Source organism: Aethalodelphis obliquidens, unplaced genomic scaffold, assembly GCF_003676395.1.
Source record: "Aethalodelphis obliquidens isolate GAN/ISIS:26980383/991018 unplaced genomic scaffold, ASM367639v1 scaffold79, whole genome shotgun sequence".
NCBI classification, from domain to species: Eukaryota; Metazoa; Chordata; class Mammalia; order Artiodactyla; family Delphinidae; genus Aethalodelphis; species Aethalodelphis obliquidens.
In genome coordinates, this window is record NW_020838023.1 from 7,260,516 (window position 1) to 7,281,052 (window position 20,537).

The 20,537-nt window shown below is 40.3% G+C and overlaps 1 protein-coding gene and 1 long non-coding RNA gene across 4 annotated transcripts in view; both read left to right on the plus strand.

Annotated features, from left to right (window-relative positions):
• Positions 1–8,117: 8,117 nt before the first annotated feature.
• Positions 8,118–20,537, plus strand: part of DEPTOR (DEP domain containing MTOR interacting protein) — a 142,963-nt gene continuing 130,543 nt past the window's right edge. Inside the window, exon 1 of one of the 3 annotated variants that reach the window (XM_027092560.1) lies at positions 8,118–8,366. In XM_027092560.1, the coding sequence (XP_026948361.1) occupies positions 8,245–8,366 (122 nt within the window). In that variant the 5' untranslated portion in view covers positions 8,118–8,244. The remainder of the gene's footprint in view (positions 8,367–20,537) is intronic. The other 2 variants (XM_027092561.1, XM_027092559.1) reach the window with 2 other exon arrangements.
• Positions 8,946–19,709, plus strand: LOC113612588 (uncharacterized). The gene is made up of 2 exons (XR_003429887.1): positions 8,946–9,500; positions 19,356–19,709. It is a non-coding gene; the product is annotated as an uncharacterized LOC113612588 (long non-coding RNA).

A 20,537-nucleotide genomic window follows, 5' to 3' on the forward strand; every position in this document is an offset into this window, starting at 1 on the left:
CTGATTCCAGTCTCGCCTATTACGGCTCGAAAAATACCGCACCGAGTTTGTGCAAACACCTTGGACCGGGAGTGAGGTCCTGGTAGAATTGCACCGGACATCTCACTTCTTTGGGTCTGGGGACCACTCATTATATCTGGGAATCTATGGCTCGGACTAGATCCATCCATTCGTTGAGTACCTAGTCTGGGCTGGGTGGCAGGTGAGGGGCTGAGACCCCGTGTCAGGGAGGATTTGGTGAGGAGTTTTATAGCAGTGGCTCCAGGGCTGGGTTGCTGATAAGGATCAGGGTGTGTGCAGGGCCTGCACTCCTTTAATCTGGCCTCAGTTGTTCTCCTGATGAGCTTCTGGAGGATACCAAACTGTGACCTTCTCTGGAATGAAGAATGCTAACATCTTCCGTTTGTTGGGGGTTTTAGTTCTGTAAAAGAGCTCAAAGATATTGTTGTGTGTATTCCCTTGAAGGGGAGCCAGGACCCTGCCCCAAAGCTGCACTATTGTTTCTTGGCTCTCCTCCCTTGTCTCTGCATCCCTTCCCTTCCCTGATTACCAACTGTTTGAAAGGCTTCTGTGCCCAGGAGTCCCACAGGGTCCTGCTTGGTTTCACTTTTCTTCACCACAACCTGGTGTCAGTAGATTGGCTTTGCTGCACATCAGGCAAGCAGACCCAAGTTTGGTGTGGTAACAAGATCACCCAGCAAGAGTGTTATGTACAACTGAAAACTGGACTAAAGATGAAATCTCACCGAACAGTGGAGGTGGAAGCCTTGAAAGAAATACCTCCCTGGAGGAAAGAATTGCACATGGTAGGAAAAACAGAATAGTGTCTTGGAAACCACATTACCTTGTATTTACTTAAAATCACTTCAGGTAAGGAAGTGCTGATTCACAGCAAGATTTATTTCATTCTGTGGGAAATACAGTAGTTTAGATTTTAACTTCATATCCTTTATTAATTAAACTTTTTAGGCTTTGCTTGTAGAACAGGATTTTCCCCACTAGATGGTGCTAGTGTTTCATGTTTCACAGAGTAGCCTGCTTCGCCGTTTTGTTCTCCATTGCCTTAGAAAAGAGAAGACATATCTATTAAATATTTACTGAGTCAAGCACTCAGGTGTGTATCCTGTATACATTATCTTCTGCAGTCCTTGCAATAACGTAAGTCAGATCACAGCATTCCTCTGTTCAAAATCCACCAAAGGATTCTGATCACTTTCAGAATAAATTCTGACAACTTAAAGAAAAATACACAATGAAAGAGTTGTGAATTTCAGTTTTATTCAGGATCTTAATGAGAACTAGAGCCTGGGAGACAACCACACAACTCTGAAGAGGTAGGGGAAAAACCAGTTTATACACGATTTTTGGCTAGGAAATACGTGCAGTCAATCATACATCTTGGTAAAAGATGACTGCTGATATCTCTAGTTAATGATTTTACTGCTTTTCTGTGTATGGGAAGATGCAATAAGCTAGCATCATTGAAATTCTTACTGAGATATGCATCTATCTAAGGGCCTGCTCATCCAAAGCATAGAATGCCTCATCTTGTTTTGCATCCTGAATTCCTTTCAGGGTGCACTGGCGGTGGTCAATGGCAGTGGGTTATGACTTTACCCTTATAGAGCTGGGTGGTGAGCAATGCTCTTTGTCTTATTGATCTTAATTTTTCTGTGTCCACAGCCTCAAAGTCCTTATCAAGGCCCATAAGACCTTATACAATCTTCATCCCCTCCCCACCCCCTCACCCAGGTGCCCCTGCTATTCCCTTAATTTACAGGAGGCACTGCTGCCTCAGGACTCCTTTGTTTTTAAATCAACTTTATTGAGATACGATTTAAGTAAAATAAATTGCATGCATTTAAATCGTACAATTTAAGGATTTAACAAATTTATACACTGGTGACACCACCACCACAATCAGAATGCAGAACATTCTCTGTACCCCCAAAAGTTTCCTTATGCCCACTGGAAAAAGGAGAAGGAATATTCATGAAATATTAACTTCTATTTACTTGGGGTTTGCTTTACTCTTCTTTTTCTAGGTTCTTATCATTGATTTTAGACTTTCTTTTTTCTAATATAAACAGTTAAAAATGTGTTTATAAATTTTTCTCAAAGCTCTGCTTTAGCTGTATCACACAAATTTTGAAAAGTTATCTTTCATTATCACAGTTTGAAATATTTTCTAATTTTCTTTGTGATTACTTCTTTGACCCATGAATTGTTTAGGAGTAGACTGTACTTCCAGATATTTGTGATTTCCTAGATATTTATTAATTTTTAACTTAATGTCATTATGGTATGGCTTCTACATGGAGAACATACTCCATACGATTTCAGTTATTTTAATTTTATTGAGACTAGTTTTGTGGCCTAGCACCTGGTCTTTCCTAGTGAAATTGCCACTTTTTTATTTGGGGTTTTTCCTCACCTTTTTTAATCTTTCCTTCATTTTCTTCCCTCCTGTGGATTACTTGAATTTTTAAAAAACAATGTCATTATAATTTATCAATTGATCTTTTAGCCCTTTCTCTTTGCAATTTTTTAGTAATTATCATAGGGATTAAAATATACATCCTTGAAAAAGGAACCCTCCTACACTGTTGGTGGGAATGTAAGTTGGTGCAGCTGCTGTGGAAATCAATATGGAGGTTCCTTAAAAAACTAAAAATAGACTTACCATATGATCCAGCAATCCCACTCTTGGGCATATATCTGGAGAAAAACATAATTCAAAAAGATAAATGCACCCCAATGTTCATAGCAGCATTATTTATAATTGCCAAGACTTGGAAGCAACCTAAGCGTCCATCAACAGATGAATGAATAAAGAAGATGTGGTGTATATATACAATGAAATATTACTCCGCAATTTAAAAAGTTTACAAATGAGCTTATTTACAAAACAGAAACAGACTCATAGACATAGAAAACAAACTTATTATTACCAAAAGGGAAGTGGGGGGAGGGATAAATTAGGAGTTTGGGATTAGCAGATACAAAGTACAATATATATCCAGAGAAAACTCTAATTCAAAACAATACATGCACCCAAATGTTCATAGCAGCACTATTTACAATAGCCAAGACATGGAAGCAACCATGGGTAAAGAAGACATGGTGTATATATATATATATATATACAATGGAATACTACTCAGCCATAAGAAAGAATGAAGTAATGCCATTTGCAGCAACATGGATGGACCTAGAGATTATCATACTAAGTGAAGTAAGTCAGATAGAGAAAGACAAATATCATATGATATCACTTATATGTGGAACCTAAAAGGTGTTACAGGGAATTCCCTGGTGGTTCAGTGGTTAGGACTGCGCTCTCACTGCTGAGGGCCCTGGTTAGATCCCTGGTTGGGGAACTGAGATCCCACAAGCTGCATGGCACAGCCAAAAACCCAAAAGTGATACAAATGAATTTGTTTACAAAAAAGAAACAGATCACAGACAGAGAATAAGAATTTATGGTTACCAAAGGGGAATGGGGGGAGGGATAAATTAGGAGTTTGGGATTAGCAGACACAAACTACTGGTACTATACACAAAATAGAAAAACAACAAGGTCCTACTGTATAGCACAGGGAGCTATATTCAATATCTTGTAACAAACTATAATGGAAAAGAATAGGAAAAAGAATATACACATGTATAACTGAATCACTTTGCTGTACACCAGAAACTAACACAATATTGTAAATTAACAATACTTCAACAACAACAAAAAAGAAAGAAACAAAAAAGAAAGAAAGAAAGAAAGAAAAAGTGGCCAACTCACAAGGTTATTTTGAGGAATACTTGTTTAACACATGTATAACTCTTTGAACATGGCCAGTCACAGAGAAAGAGCTCAATAAATATAACATTATTATTCCATTAAAAAATTCTCAATCCCATCTAACTCAATGTCCCCTTTAAAAATAATAGATAGTATGTGATGCTCACTTTATTTTCTTGTCATTAAATTCATAGAGAACATAAGCTTTCTAGGTGCATTATTTAAAAGAAAATCAATATGATGCCCTTATGCTGAAATATAGGGAAGAAATAGAAAAGGAAAATCACATATAACAAAATAATTTTTATTTTAATATTCAAATGACTCTAGTAGAAGGCCTAGTGTGGTCATCAGATATTTATAACTAATGAATAACTTTAGAATAACAGAATTAAGACAATATTTAACTGAATATTGCCATCACTTCTTTTTTATATTTGGTATTTTACAATTTGGCTTAATATATTCCTATGCAAATACACACACAGGCATGCAATATCTAACAAATGCACTGAAAAAGGTGTGTTGTTCTCACGGTACCACACAAATGGTGGGTGAAGCAATGTTATACAATGATGAACCTTTTTTGGTAAAGTTCTGAACAGAACAAAGTACAAATTTTTCTTGATGTACACAATAATTGCATCCATGGACAATTCAAGATTACATTTTTAAAATTTAAAAATATCTTGTGTTTCTATGTAAAACCAAATTAGGTTAAAGCTCAGTTAACTGCAAACAGGTTTTTCTTACACTTGAAGATCCCACAGGACATAGGAAAAACATTCAGGATTTAGGACAATTCATTTCTTCTTTGTGAGGTGTTGTCTCAAGAAAATGAGAATACCTAGTATCCCTAGTCCATGCTCACTAAAAGCCAGGAACACGCCCAATAAGGAGACAAACTACACCCTCCTCCCCAACCCCATCCAAATTTCCCCGAAGCCTTCCTGAGCGTGGCCCTTTTCCTGCAGGAGACCCAGTATCATTTAGTGTCATTGCAAAATGGACCACTAGGTGGTAGCATATACCAAAGATTAAGTATTTTTGACACTACAGCATTAAGAACTTGGGAGTGAGCAGGGCTGGGACTGGAGGACCTCAAATTTATTTGTAATGTTTTATTTCTATCGCTACAAAAAGGTGACAAAAATATTGAAAATGGGTGCAAGTAATGAACACATGAATACTTAATTTTTCTCTATCTTTATATTTAATTTTTAAAGACAAGTTCCCTTCTTAAATGATCAACAGATATATCTGGACAGGATGTTGCTAAACCATCAATTTGCTTCCATTCACAAAAGGAGAATAAAAATTATGGCAGCTGGAGATTCCAGATTTCCTTTAATGGTTAAGAATAATGTACGTCTTTGAATACTATGAAAATGTGTAGACAAGAGCAACACACCACTTTGGGGAGTGCAAGGAGATAGCACAGAGAAGGTGGGGTTTGAGTTGTCTTTAAGATCAGGTGGGAATAATACAGGTATATACGGAGAGGCAATAACAGTGATAGTTAACATGCTATTAAGCTTCGTAGTTAACAGTATTCTTTCACAGGTTTTAATCAAGTTCACCTTCTCACATTGCTGCTCACCCTTTTCCAGAACTATTCAAAGCGTGGTCGGCCAGCTGGTAACCATTACCTGTACTGAGAGACACTGAGACATACAAATATTGAGAGAAATCATTTATAAAGGTTTATAGAAATTTGACAATTTTCTGTCTGTTGACCACAACAATGAAAAATTGGGGCTTGTGCTTTGTACGTTTTTTAAATTTCTTTTTTACTGTATTTTACCAAAGTGTCAGTCTTCAGTGGATTGAAAACACACATAGGCACACACCTGTGCAAGCACACACGCACATACATTTGATCCTTATCTACCAAGAGTTTGAGAAGCACTGGCTCCAGAACACCAAAATGGCCAGAAGGCGTGAAGCAGGTGAGTAGGGTGCGCTGGAGGAGAAGCCTCACATTTAATAGTTTCTACCTATGATAAGTGGGCTTATTCAATTTTATTTAATCCTCGCAACAACCCAATGGGATTGGTGGTATGATCCTGACCTTACAAAGAAGGGAAAAAACATAGAAAAGATAATGAACTTTCTCTAATGGAGCCAGGAGTCAAACCAAGATCTGCTGGAATTTTTAGCCCTTTGAAGATCTTGGATTACTTGCCATTTCAGCAGCCTTCTCTCATCTAGCAATACCTATAGATCCCACTTTATTCTGGGGCCAGTTGCTCCAGAGCTCAGAGTCCTGGCATTTATGCTCACATGTCCTCAAGAGTCAGTTCACTAACGTTCCCCTAAGTTAGGAAAAAGGGGCTGTCTTCTAACCCAATGGAACATGGTGTGTCTCATATGTCAAAAGAAAGGTTAAAAAATAATAGCATGCCAATTCCCCATTTCCTGTTCACATCTATACACACACATACACACACACACACACACAACCTTCTCATCAAGCATGAAAAATAAATTCTGCACTATCTCTCACTGGAGTAGTGGTATCAGGTATGTTAGTGACTTGATTTTTTTCCCCCTTATGTTAAGGTGCTTTTTTTAATAGTTTTTTTTATCATAAACTTGTATGATAAAAGTTTTTGACCTTGAGCTTTTTATCAGAAACTATTAAACAAGAAAGTATTTTACAAAAGAAAACATTTTTCATTTTTATTTTTCAGGTAAAGGAATCTGTCTGAATTCAAACCACACATCACTAGATTTAAAGGGAGAAAAACCAGAAGACAATCATAATAGTGATACGATTTACAATATGTAGATAGAGCTTTTGGATAAAACTAAATGTTGCTTGAACAATGGATAATTAGGAATAGGTAAAAATTTTTTTTCATTTTGCACTTTCAAAAAGCTTAAAACCATTAAATCAAAGATTTAGTGGGGCTAGGTCTGCACTTCTCTTTTCTTCATTCTGAAGGCCTATTAATAATAAAAAATTCATTAGAGATAACTTGAGGAAAAGTGTTTTGTCTAGCATCAAAAACTCATAATGGAAAGTATCTGGCAAGAATTTCTTTTCTTCCTTCTTTCTCTTTTTCTTCGTATTAAAAGCAGTAATGATATTAAAGAGAACATCTACTGAATACATAGCATGTACTTGGAAATTTTTCGTAATGTTATTTCATTTAAGCCACACAACATCCCTATAAAGTAGGAATTATTCCTGTTTTATCGATAGGAAATTGAGGCCCAGAAAAGTTAAGTAACTAGCATTAAGTTTGCAAAGTTGGTAAAGGACAGAATCAGGACAGAAACTTCATTTTTGAGCTTGAAGCCCATGCAAACTTTTTTTTTTTTGCGGTACGCGGGCCTCTCACTGCTGTGGCCCCTCCCGTTGCGGAGCACAGACTCCGGACGCGCAGGCTCAGCGGCCATGGCTCACGGGCCCAGCCGCCACGCGGCACGCGGGATCCTCCCGGACCGGGGCACGAATCCGCGTCCCCTGCATTGGCAGGCGGACCCTCAACCACTGCGCCACCAGGAAAGCCCCCCCCATGCAAACTTTTGATAGTCTATGTAATGATTACAGAATTAAAACATGAGCAACAGCCAGTTAATCTCGTTATCCCCGGGACCTCTACTTCTGTTAAACGATTTTCCTACTTTATGCAGAATTTGGATCAAGTTACCCCATCTCTCCGGGCCTGCTTCCTGAGTAAAACGAGGACAATACTCATTTTATAATTTGTTGCAGTTAAAGACGGTAACAGCTACCTGAAGCGTCTTTAATGCAGCAGATTGTCAACAGATGATAGCCACAATTATTTTTATTTTGTAATGGAAGAAACTGGGGATTAAGCACATTTAGTTACAAAATTATAGGTGTGGAGCTGGATCCCAGGTCTGTCTGATTCCCAGGCCAGCGTTCTTTATCGACTACACCGTAAGGTAAGTAAGCTGTCTTTGGTGAGGAGGTTGCTTTAATTTCTTAAAGCCCTGCAATGACATGTACAGCCTTCATTGTTCACTATTTAGCTAAATTATTATTTTCACTCTCTGGCAATTTGGGACATGGACAGTATCATAAAAACGCCTCCACACTTGTCTAGTAACCTCCCCGCCCTTCCTCAGGATCCCACAGCATGAGCTTTGTGGGTAATGGAAGAGGTCCACAACGAACTCGACCTCAAACAGCACAATTAGCGCAGAACCGCCCCCCGCCCAGATGTTGATATTTTCCTCTCTCGGCCCCGCCCCCGACCACGCGGCGCTCCAGCCACGCCCCCAAGCTGGAGTTACTGGGGCGGACTCGCCGAGCGCCTCAGCCTACCCACAGGGGATTCCCTCTCCAGCCAATCGCGTCTGAACTACGGGACGGCCCCTAACAAAGATGGCGGGGGAGGCCTCAGTGAGGGCAGGGTGATTTAATACCCGAACCCGCGGCGGACCGCGAAGACAGAGGTAGCGGCGCAGCCCCGACCATGGAGGAGGGCAACAGCGCTGGCAGCGGTGGCAGCGACAGCAGCACCAGCGGGAGTGGCGGGGCGCAGCAAAGGGAGCTGGAGCGCATGGCTGAGGTCCTGGTCACCGGAGAGCAGCTACGGTAAGATGAGGGGCAGTGCCGGGGGAGGCTAGCGGTGGCACTGCCAGCCAGTGTCCGTGGCAGTCGCGCGCGCGCGCGCGCTCCGTGGCTCGTGGCTAGCGACTCGCGCGGCGCTCCGGGACGCCTGCGGACGCCTCGACCGTCCGCGCCGCGCCGCCGTTTAGCTGCTGCAGCCCGGCGCCCTGAGGACTCCGGACTGGCGCCGGGCTCCCGAGGCGGACGCCGGCGGGCGCGCGGGGCTTGCTGCGCCCTCGCCCAGCTGCTGCAGCCGTGCGCCCCGCAGACGCGTTGCTGCCGACCGCGCGCGCCCTTTTGCCCGGGCACCCGGGAGCTGCCAGGCCTCCTGGCTGACAGCTAGCTCCTCCTCCGCTCAGAGAGCAAGAGGAGCGGGTGAAGGGCCCCCCGCCGGGCCCCCCGCCGGCCCCAACCCCAGCCCCTTTACTCCTAGATGAAAGGAGCCAGACCAAATCCCTTTCACTTAAGGTTTTACTTTTGGCTTGCAAGTCTGGCTTCACTCCCCTGAGCCTCAGTATTTTCATCTGTAAAATGGGGCTGATCACGGCAACTTCCTTGAATGGTTGTGGTGGGGGCTAAACTGAGAACATTTCTGGAACACTGTACCTATCACTTAATTGGCACATACTCATCCGTCATTATTTGGGTCCGCAAGGGGGCGTGGAGGCACCTTGTCCCGCCACCCTGCTGCCAGCTCCCCCAGCGCGCACATTTTAGGCAGCAGGGTCCATTGGCCCCCGGCTGCTGCAAGAATTGGGACTTGATGTGTGTCACTGCGTCCAGGACAGGCAGTTACCCCCAGATTCAGGACCCCCTCCCGCCCACTTTATCATTTCCATCCTATCCTGGTCCTTCTTGGATTCATGTTTGAGAATTCTCCTTATGGTATGACCGGTTCCGCAGCTGCGTCTTGTGGTCATTAATCAGTTTGCCAGGGGGAAAAACCCCTTGGCTTTACAGTGGTTGAGCCAAAACTTGCATGCCGGCCCCTGTCCCATCGCAACGGTGCGCTTGCCTCTTACTTCTAGTTCTTGGCCTGAATCTCCAGGCTCGTTTTGGTTTCTAAAATGCTGTGTTTCAGGACCCGAAGGAGAGAGACTCTTGCAACGATCCCTAAAGGTTTGGTAACCACCCTGCTTGCTGCCCTTAGGTTGAGAAAGTAAATATTGGAGGTCAGAATTAATTTAGTTACAAGTTACAAGAGGCAAATTGCGCATTTCTATCCCTTGGTGATTTTTTAATGTATAGTCAGAATTAAAGGGAATAAAAGCTTTTCCATCAAGAGATTTTCTAACTGAAAAAAATCAAAGCTTTTCTGATTCACCTTGAAACACTTTAATAATTTATCTGCTCTTCAATTGGGTACGTTTCACTTCCTTTAAAATGATAAACTGCAGGGTGCCTCTGTTTGTCCAGAAAGCACTTTCTCCTTTGAGATGCTTAAATACCCCTTCCTTGGTTGGGGAAGTCCCCAGAGCACTTCTCCTCTTCCCAGGCACCCCTCTGCACGGCAGCAAGTTTGAGGACTAGGCTTAGTGTGTCGGTAAGAAGATAGAGGGCTGTCTCGCACTCGGGTTATATAGACCTGGGTTTGAATTTCTGCTCAGCCACTTTGTTGCCAAGAGTTAACATTAAGTTGTTTTGAGGAGGACTTTAAAACCAGAGTGAATCTGGGTTTGCTACTTACTAGTGTGGGACCTTGGACAAGTTACTTAACTAAGAATGATGGGTAATAATGGAGCCTACGTCTGTATTGTGATGAAGATTAATTAGATGAGTTAGTGCTTAGATCAGTGCCTGGGATATAGTATGCACCATGCCAGCCTTAGTTATTATAGTTCTGTGACTTTGGACAAGTTAATTCACTTCTCTGAGCCTGTTTCCTCATCTGTAGAAAGGCAATGAAGATAGCACTTCATAGGTTGTTGTGAGAGTTTTCCCCTGGGCTTCATGTATTGAAGAGCATTCAACAAATGGTTGTTGGAATTAACGAGTGTTATTGGTCTCTGTGTGTCACCACAGGTGACTTCCAGCTGAGCAAGATCTAGCAGAAAGGATTGGTTGGTGGTTAAGAACACAGGCTATCTGGGTTCTTATTCTGTCTCCACCATTTATTAGCCCTGTGACTTGCGGACAATTTACTTAACTTCTCTGTGCCTCCGTTTTGCTTCTCTTGCAGGAATTTTGTGAGGATTAAATGAGGAGGTGCTACATGTAAAAGGCTTAGTAAATGTTAGTTACTTAATTTTACTTTGGGGAACTGTCATCATTGCTTCTTAAAAACCTCTACCATCTTTGCACTGTGCTGAGTACAGAGTGTATAGTGATTACTCGAATATTTGAATAACTAGTGTATGTAATTAAATATACTGTTGTAAATACAGATAATGTAATATTCAGAATTTAGGGTTAAGTGGCCATGTATGCCACTAGCTTCTTGGTTACTGGAAGAACCTCTCTTAAAGGAGTAGGGATGCAGCCCTCCTGGCTGTCACTGTCACAACATGATTTCACATCCCTAACTGCTTTCTCACAGGTGGATTGTGGGGACTTTGTGATGTGCAGGCCTCCTGCCTCTAATTGCTATACACACACACACACACACACACTCACACACTCACAGACACACAGACAATTCCTCCTCTCTGCCTTCTCTTTCCTTTCCATTGCTTTCTGGGTCATCAAAGATGAGGTGAATGAAGGTGGTAAGGAAAGGAGACACCAGGATTGGGATTTGAAATACAAAATTTGGCTTCCAGGTCCAGCTCTGTGAATTTTATTAATTTAATATTTATTTATGGATGTATATATGGATGTATGTATTTGTTTTGAACTACTTTTGCTTGGGCAAGTCAGTTAGCCACTCTGGGCCTCAGCGACTGTGCCTGCAGAATGGGAATAATAATATCCTCCCATGTAAGATCTGTGGTGTTGGAGCAAATGGGGTATAACATGGGAAGGAACTTTGTAAAATAAATCAATAAGTCAAGAGTAGTTGTTGCTATGATTATTATAAACTTCAGATGTGAAATTGGGGGTTGGCTCCATAATCCTGACATTTTGGTAAGGGCAGCTGGTTGCATAAGGATATGAAATTGAGTAACATTTAAAAACATCTCCTGCTTTCTTCTCCAGCCTGACTGCAGGATCCTTTTCCTAATCTCTTTGTGCTTTCCCTTGTCGTAAAAGATTTTACTTCCTTGCTCAATGTATCTGAGTGTCTTTGTATCTTAAAACTGCATTTGGATACCACTTCACATCCCCAGGATGGCTATAATCAAAAAGACAGATAATGAGAACTGTTGGCAAGGATGCAGGGAAACTGGAACCCTTATACACTGCTGGTGGAAAGGTAAAATGATGCAGCCACTTTGGAAATCATTCTGGTATTTCCTCAAAGACTAAACATAGAATTACCATGCGACCCAGCAGTTTTACTCCTAGGTATGTATTCAAGAGAAACAAAAACATATGTCTACATAAAAATTTGTACACAAATTTTCACAGCAGCATTTTATATAATAGCCAAAACCAGAACCAACTCAAATGCCCACCAACTGATGAATGGGTAAATAATGTGTGGTCTATTCATACAAGGGAGTATTATTCAGCAATAAAAAGGAATAAAGTACTGATATATACTACAACATGGATGCACCTTAAAAACATGATGCTAAGTGAAAGAAGGCAGACACAAAAAGGCATATATTAGGAGGTTGGCCAAAAAGTTCGTTCGGGTTTTCCATGTTACGGAAAAACCCGAACAACTTTTTGGCCAACCCAATATGACTCCATTTATATGAAACGTCCAGAATAGGCAAATCTGTGGAGACAGAAAGTGGTTGCCAGTGGCAGTGGGGAGGGGGAATGGAGGGTGATTGCTGATGGGTGTAGAGTTTCTTTTGGGGATGATGAAAATGTTCTCAACTTGATTGTGGTGATGATATCATAACTCTGTGGATATGCTTAAAAACCATTGAATTATATACAGCAAATGGGTGAATTATGTGGTGTGTGAATTATATCTCAGTAAAACTACTACAAAAATGCATTTGGATGACACATTAGAGTGATGAAAGACAAAATATTAAAACTTTTAAAATAAACTTTATGCTTTCTTTTTGGATTGGCCAAAGAATGTGATGAATTTTATCATTAACTTGATAACACATGACTACCACGCCAGATGGGACTGATATTTTATATATATCTTTTTATGGTATCATTCTTGATACAGCACAGAGAAAATATACCGTAAATAGTCCAGAAAATTGTCTCAGAACATTCCTGATTTGAAGATAATTAACCATATAAAAATCCTTCGTATTAGTGAGGTTTCATACGATGACTTTTTAAATCATTATTTATTTTTATGTTTTATATATAAATCTTTTATCTTGAGATTTGTCATGCAATCATAACTGACATTCTAATTACAGCATCCAAAATCCACCTTCTGTTTCTTCTATAGATTAATCCCAGAGATACTTAGCAAGAAAGTGGTTTGTAATAGAGCATTTAAATAAAGAAGACCAGTGAATCTCACTGTTCTCTCTGTGGTAATGGTAGGCATGATAATAATAACAATAATACCTATATGGCATATATTACCTGCCAAAGACTCTTCCAAGTGCTTATATATATTATTAGAAATATATATATAAATATATATTATCAAAAGCATATATATGCCTTTAAGCTTTCTAAGCTACTCTGTGTAGAACATATACTTGTTATCCTCATTTTACAGATGGGAAAACTGAGGAATGAAATATGTAAGCTAACTGGCCATAGATTTTTCAGCCAGAAAGTGCTAGGGCTGAGAGTTCTTGCTCTTAAGCAAAATGCTAGATTACAATTTAGAGGATTAAGAAGTGTCAGGGTAAGACCAATGTAAAACTGAATCATATATATAAGACTGTGATATTCTGGTATGAGAACTTTTGCAAACAAGCAAGTAGACAAATGATTTTTCGCTTCTGTTGGGAAAAATCTAATTAATTTCTAGAGGTGTTTATGTTTTTACAAGATAGAATGGTCAGTTTCTTCGTTAACTTTTAAAGTGGGTCTCCCTTGCCATATGGTTTTGAAAACTTAATTTGAACTCCACTCATTCTGAATTTGTAATCATTTTAATGGCACGATAAATTACAGTTCACTATTTTGCCAGCTGTGAGGATGGGAGCGGGGTAGGGGGAGAATTAAGAATGTAATGAGGAATGCTTAATTAAGAGAGAAAACACCTCAAGCTTTTCAGTTATGCTCACCTACCTAGACTAAATATGCTAATTACAACAGTCTTATCCAGTCATTAAAGGTGGGTCCCTAAAAGCAATTTACGAGGCAATGAGTTTTAGCTAAGTTGTAGGAAATTGCCGTTCTTTCAGATTGTTTGATGTATTGCCTTTTTGCTACACCAGACTGCCTTTCCAGACTCTTACAGCCTTGCTATTGCCTTTTTCATAAAAACATGTTAAATCAATATTAAGTTGCTTTTCTGAATTTGCTTTGCCAATGTTAATGCAGTACGCAGATAGAAGGTACAAGTCAGCTTCTGGAACTAAAGGCCAATCTACAATAAAGTAAATATGAGATATGGAATTTAGAGATACAGAACAGAACAAGGAGAAATACAGCTGACCCCTGAACAATGCGCAGGTCACGGCACCCGCCCTCTGCACAGTTGAAGATCCGAGTATGACTTTATAGTCAGACGTTCTCTTCATCCCTGGTTCCCCATCCACAGATCCAACCAATCATGAAATATGTAGTACTGTAGTAGTTATATTGAAAACCTCCAAGTATAAGTGGACCTGAGCAGTTCAAATCCCAGTTGTTCAAGGGTCAACTGTAGTTTGTTTTATTGCACTTTGAACTTAAGGAACTTCAAAATTGGCTTAGAGAATGTCTTAGGGGGTAGCCCCTACTGGTGTCCGTTAATATGGAAGTAACCATTGTAACCAAAGGGAATAGAGGGAAAGCTACTGCCCAGATGCTACTACTGAAATGTAGGGATCCAAGCAGGAGGAATATGCTTTTATTCTTCTAATAAGCAGAGAGGATATCCTGGCCTTGGGAAATTACCGCCTGTTCAGATGAAAAAGGGAGAACTTTAGGAAATGGCAAATGACTGTATTTGGAGTCAGTGCAGACAAGCCTCGTGTAGAGTGATGAACTGCCTTTACACCAGAGGCTTTTCTCATATACAGACCCTGTTCCTACGAACATCTTTTCTGCTTCACACATTGGGTGTGGGGACAGTAGGCACAGTCCTGGCACATAGCAAACTCAGTAAAGACTCCTTTCTTCCCTGGAGAGAGAGCCTGGGAAAGTACTTTGTCACTTGCCAAAACCCTCATGCAAATGGAAGACACTGAGTAAGTGCTCAGTACACGATTGTGGAATTATTGTACACCTTCATGCGCTTATCCTGACGTACACCTGTTTTTGAAATGAGTGCAGTGTTAGTTGTTTCTGAGTAATATGTTTGCGGTTACTTTTTTAAAAGGCCAATCCTGATATTTAGGTTTTGGCTTCTGTCGACTTTGGAATCAATAAACCGGAAAATAAGTTATTAAATAAACACACCTCAAAAGAAGCGAATGAGAGGTGGCGGATGACTGTTCTCCTCTCCTAGAATTTCTTGTATTTATTTGGATCAGGAACTCACGTCCCTTTATTAGGTGGCGGCTCTTAAATGGTTGGTGTCTATGAGTTTAGTGATTAGGAAAAGACAAAGGAAACACTCATCAACCCTCCTTCTACCTAGTAAGTCATCCCACTTTTCTCTCTTCCTCATTATCTACCAAGCAGAGATGGGTCCCAGATCTGGGATCCTTGTCCCCGTATTATCAGCTTTAACCAAACTTGGAGGCCTATGGCAGTGACTGTTTTTATGGATTATTAGATGCTGGGGGAACACCAGTGGAGACGGAGTGCGGGGAGAGAGCTTAGCGGATCAGACAGCCTGCTTGTAAACAGCTGTTCCCGTGGCAGTGCCAGCAGGGGCAACAGGAGCTATTTTCATCAGGGCTGGGATGGCCCCAAACTGGAAGAGTTCAGAGAGAGCAGGAATTTACTCTCGTCTGCACAAAGAGTCACTTTTCTATAGCTTTCCAAATATTTTTAAGGTTGAGTAGGAGAGGCGAGATGGAGAAAGAAAACACACCTGGGAGTGGGGGACAAGATATCCTTTTGTCTGTGCAGTTTTCTGATAACAGCTGTTGCTAGGGTGTGGCAAGAGGGGACAAATGCCAGGGCCTCCAGCTGGGGGAAGCCCACGGCAGCTGCAGAGGAGGTAGATAGCAGCTAGTGTCATCAGAGAAAGGCTCAAATCTTTCCACTTGGAACCTTTAGCTGCTTCTGGTGATTTTGTTATTGGTGGTGGTATGTGTTTGTTATTTGTTTTAATCCTGATGACACGGTCTCCCTGCAACACTTGTACCTACAGATTTCTGATTCTGATATTTACCCAGAGGTTCCTTTCATTGAAGTAAACTGTGGCTCAGCACCCACTTAGGTCTTGGCCTTATTTTGATCATCCAGCTCTGTGAGGCTCTCCTTTGGGTGGTGAAACTGTTACAGCCCCAGAGAACCGAACCTTGTGCTTTGTGGCAGATCAGGTAGGCTTCAGAAGGACCAGTCCTAGTACAGAGTGCTCAGTAGCTTCTCTGATCATGACTTAAAGTGTGAGAAACAAAAGATCAGAATGAACATTCTCTCGTTAAGAGAGAAAGCCTCATTTCATGCTATCCTATTTTCATTACAGTTAGGTTAGTCCCTGTGCTTTCATTATGTGTGAAGTTGGCCATTTTCTAACAAGTTGTAAAATTCTGGAGGAATACACTATGAGTGGTGTGTCCACAAAACAAACAAACAAACAAAAAACAAGGGGGATTGGGAGGGGGTTAGTGTAGAGATATATAATGAGGTACTGGTTTAAGAACAACCAGTGTATAAATGTGCAAATTTACAAAAAGGATACGTTAAGAAAGGATTGTTTTTTTCCATCCTAGAAAAGGTTTTAGCACATTTTCTGTTGAGGATCCTGGGTTAGTTTTCTATTTAAAATGCAGTTCTTGGGCTTCCCTGGTGGCGCAGTGGTTGAGAGTCTGCCTGCCGATGCAGGGGACACGGGTTCGTGCCCCAGTCCGGGAAGATCCCACATGCCGCGGAGCGGCTGGGCCTGTGAGCCATGGCCACTGGGCCTGCGCGTCCGGAGTCTGTGCTCCGCAACGGGAGAGGCCACAACAGTGAGAGGCCTGCGTACCACAAAAAAAAAAAAGGCAATTCTTTTTATACGGTTTACACACTATTTTCAGACACATATACTGAGTCCAGTAAAGCGTGAACTTTTGGATTGTAGAAGTACTGTTTTGCTTCCCGATTCCTTTCCTCTTCCCCAGGAGGAAAGGAGAATGGGGTAAACTTGCACCCTGTTTTCACTGAATATTTTTATAAAAGTTCTACTTACCTTTGGTCATTAACATTTCCATAAATGATAGTGACTTTCACAGAATGTATTCACTGGAAAAAGCAGTGGTGCTATATGACTGTATTTTACATCTAGGTGCCAAGTGCCTCTTACATCATCTTTAGTTAAGCTATAGGAAGGTTGATAAAATAAGACTTTACCAGAGCTCCTACTTGTACTATTTTCTTCTTAAAAACAGACAACAAAAATCAGTTTAGAGGTGAGGTTTTAAGGCAGTTATCTGATGCATAACCATGATTCATTTTCCTTCACATTTGTTAAAATTTACTTTCTAAGAAAACCATAATTCAGAAGGACACATGTACCCCAATGTTCATTGCGGCACTATTTACAATAGCCAGGACATGGAAACAACCTAAGTGTCCAAGGACAGATGAATGGATAAAGAAGATGTGGTGCATATATACAGTGGAATATTCCTCAGCCATAAAAAGGAATGAAATTGGGTCATTTGTAGAGATGTGGATGGACCTGCAGTCTGTCATGCAAAGTGAAGTAGGCCAGAAAGAGAAAAACAGATATCGTGTATTAACACATATATGTGGAATCTAGAAAAATGGTACACATGAACCTATTAGCAGGGCAGGAATAGAGACGTAGACGTAGAGAATGGACATGTGGACACAGAGAGGGGAAGGGGAGGGTGGGACAAATTGGGAGATTAGGACTGACATATATACACTACCATGCATAAGATAGCTAGCTAGTGAGAACATGCTATAACACACAGTAAGCTCAGCTCAGTGCTCTGTGACCACCTAGATGGGTGGGATGGCAGGGGGGTGAGAGGGAGGTCCAAGAGGGAGGGGATATAGGTATACATAGAGCTGATTCACTTCATTGTACAGCAGAAAGTAACACAACATTATAAAGCAATTATCCTCCAATAAGAAAGGTAAAATGACATTTTAAAAATAAAAAAAAGAAAACTAAGGAAAAGTGACTACAGTATGAACTTCAGTAAACAATATTGTATCAGTATTAACCAGCTGTATCAAATTTGCCATATTAGTGGTGTGTGGTATATCTTTACGATTTTTCTCTAAATCCGAAGCTGTTCTAAAATAAGCTTATTAAAGAGTAAAACAATAAATGAAGCACACATATACACAACACAGATACAACAAATGAAGTGATAAAAAGATAACTATTAATACATTTTTAAAAATTTGCTCATTACTGGTCTGTACCAAATAGCATGACTTATTTGTGGTTTCTAAGGTTTTCTTGAAATAACCAGAGATCACAGATGAAGTTGCTGAAAAGGATCACATGTTGATTATATTGGATTGAAAGTACAGGGCTGAAGAGTGTATAGACTGGAATCAGAATGCCTCAGCTTAAACCCCGATTCTGTTATTTACCAGCTGGATGACCTTGGGTTACTTATTTCATGAATCTGTGTCTTAGTTTCTTAGTCTGTAAACTGGTGATGAAAATACACTTCAGTAAATTGGTCTTAGAATGATATGTTGATATTTGTATAGCACTTATAACTATGCCAGGCAATTAGTGTTATGTTTATGAATAAATAAATATTGGGGAAAAAAGAATTTACTTTATTAATGACTGTTTTGTAGACTCTGATATAACCTGTCTTCATGAGAGAGGATGAATAGACCTTAGTTGCCATGATAAAGTACACTTATCCTGCTACCATACTTACAAGAGCCAAAAGTTATCACAGAGTATTTAAGGACATTCAAATATAAGGAACAAGAGTGAACTAGAGCTTTTTCCTCCAACATTTTATTACGAAAATTTTCAAACATACAGAAAAGTGTAAAGAATTCTACAGTGAACGTCCTTTTCTCCACCTGCTTGGATTCCACAATTAACATTCCACCGTGCTTGCTTTAGCATGTGATACAAGATACTGATTATAGTTCCCTGTGCTATACAGTAGGTCCTTAATTATCTATTTTATATATAGTAGCGTGTATCTGTTAATCCCAAATTCCTAATTTATCGCTCTTCCCCACTTTCCCCTTTGGTAACCATGTTTTTTTCTATGTCTGAGTCTATTTCTGTTTTGTAAATAAGTTTGTTTGTATCATGTTTTTAGATTCTACGTCTAAGTGAGATCACATGTTATTTGTCTTTCTCTGTCTGACTGACTTCACTTACTATGATATTCTCTAGGACCATTCATGTTGCTACAAGTTTCTTTTTTTTTTTTAAGAGATAAAACTTATGTATAATGAAATGCACCATTTGATGAGTACTGACTAAGACCTACATCTGTGAAACCCAAACCCCTATCTGGATATCTTTGAATGCTTTTGGCTGCAAGAAACAGAAAATCGACTCAAACAATGTATTCACCCCCGTAACTGGAAATCCAGGAGATGTGAATGACCAACTGATACCATGTGCATACGTAATTATATTTCTTCTGAAATAATACTGTATCCTTAGAATTATGATACTCTACTATAGAATTGTCATCTGTGGAGTTCTTACCTCCCTTTCCTTTCCAGGACTCAGCAGAAGTGTTACAAAGCTGAAGGAAAGGTTGGATTTTACTTTTCGAAGCCAACACCTGTTTCAACAGCAGAATGAAGGGCTCTGCTGTCCTGCCATGTCCAGGCAGGAGTCCTCTCAGTGTCTCATCACTAGTTCTATGAATAATTTCCAAAGTCCATCTAGATGCCAGACACTGGGTTAGGTGCTGGGGACAAGAGGAGGACCTTCATTTTCCAGACTTCCCTCTGTCATCATCACTTGTATCTCTCAGAGTTTCAAGCCTGCTTTTGGCCTATTGTGGATCAGAAACTTTATTTTCACTTTTATGGTTTAAGATTTCCAAATCGTGAAATAAATCAAGTGCAAAATAATAAAAAGAATATTAATCTTAAGATAACATTTCTGGACGTGCTTAAGGCAAGAGTCCTTTGTTCCATTTATATTTGTCCTGAAGCAAAATTAATTTCATGAAGGGGTGGATACCTTAGGGGAGTGAAATCTACAAGGATGCAGGGGTGGGAAAGGGCAAGTGACGTATATTACATGAATTTCCTGTCTCGTATATCTTTGCATAATAAATTTGTTTTAAAATATGGATACATAATAAATATAATTTAATAAATTCATATGTTAATGATGCAGTATAATTCAGTAAGTATAATAATGGAGAGAAATGGAAAAGAAATTATTGAAAATCTAAGGACGGGGGAGTGTCGAAGATGCATTTATGGCAGAGAAGGACACTTAGAAACGGAAGCCATGCTTCTAGCACAGGGGAGATCACTGACTCAGAAATTCCTGCAGGGCAAGAGGGATCAATGACAAAAGAAAGACATAGGCCAGAGACCTAGGACATGAGTCTGAGAGGTGATAAACAGCTTATATCATGGGAAACCTGGCCAGAAGCAGGTCTTCAGGTTCTGGGTTGCCTTGAATGTCCTACGCTTCCCTAACAAGCATGGGGCCGTAGTTTGGTACAGTACAAAGATCTTCTCCTAACTTGTAGGGAAATTTGGTACAAATGAGTTAGAGATGATGATAATCATTGTAGAGGAGGGTGATCAAGGTTTGTGTTTTTATATGTGGATTGTAAAGTGAGGGACAGTTGGACAGTTCAGGCATTTGCTAAACAATAATCATAGCAAAATGTCAGGTCCTGTTCTGTGAGCTTGCATGTATATTGTTTTATTGAATTC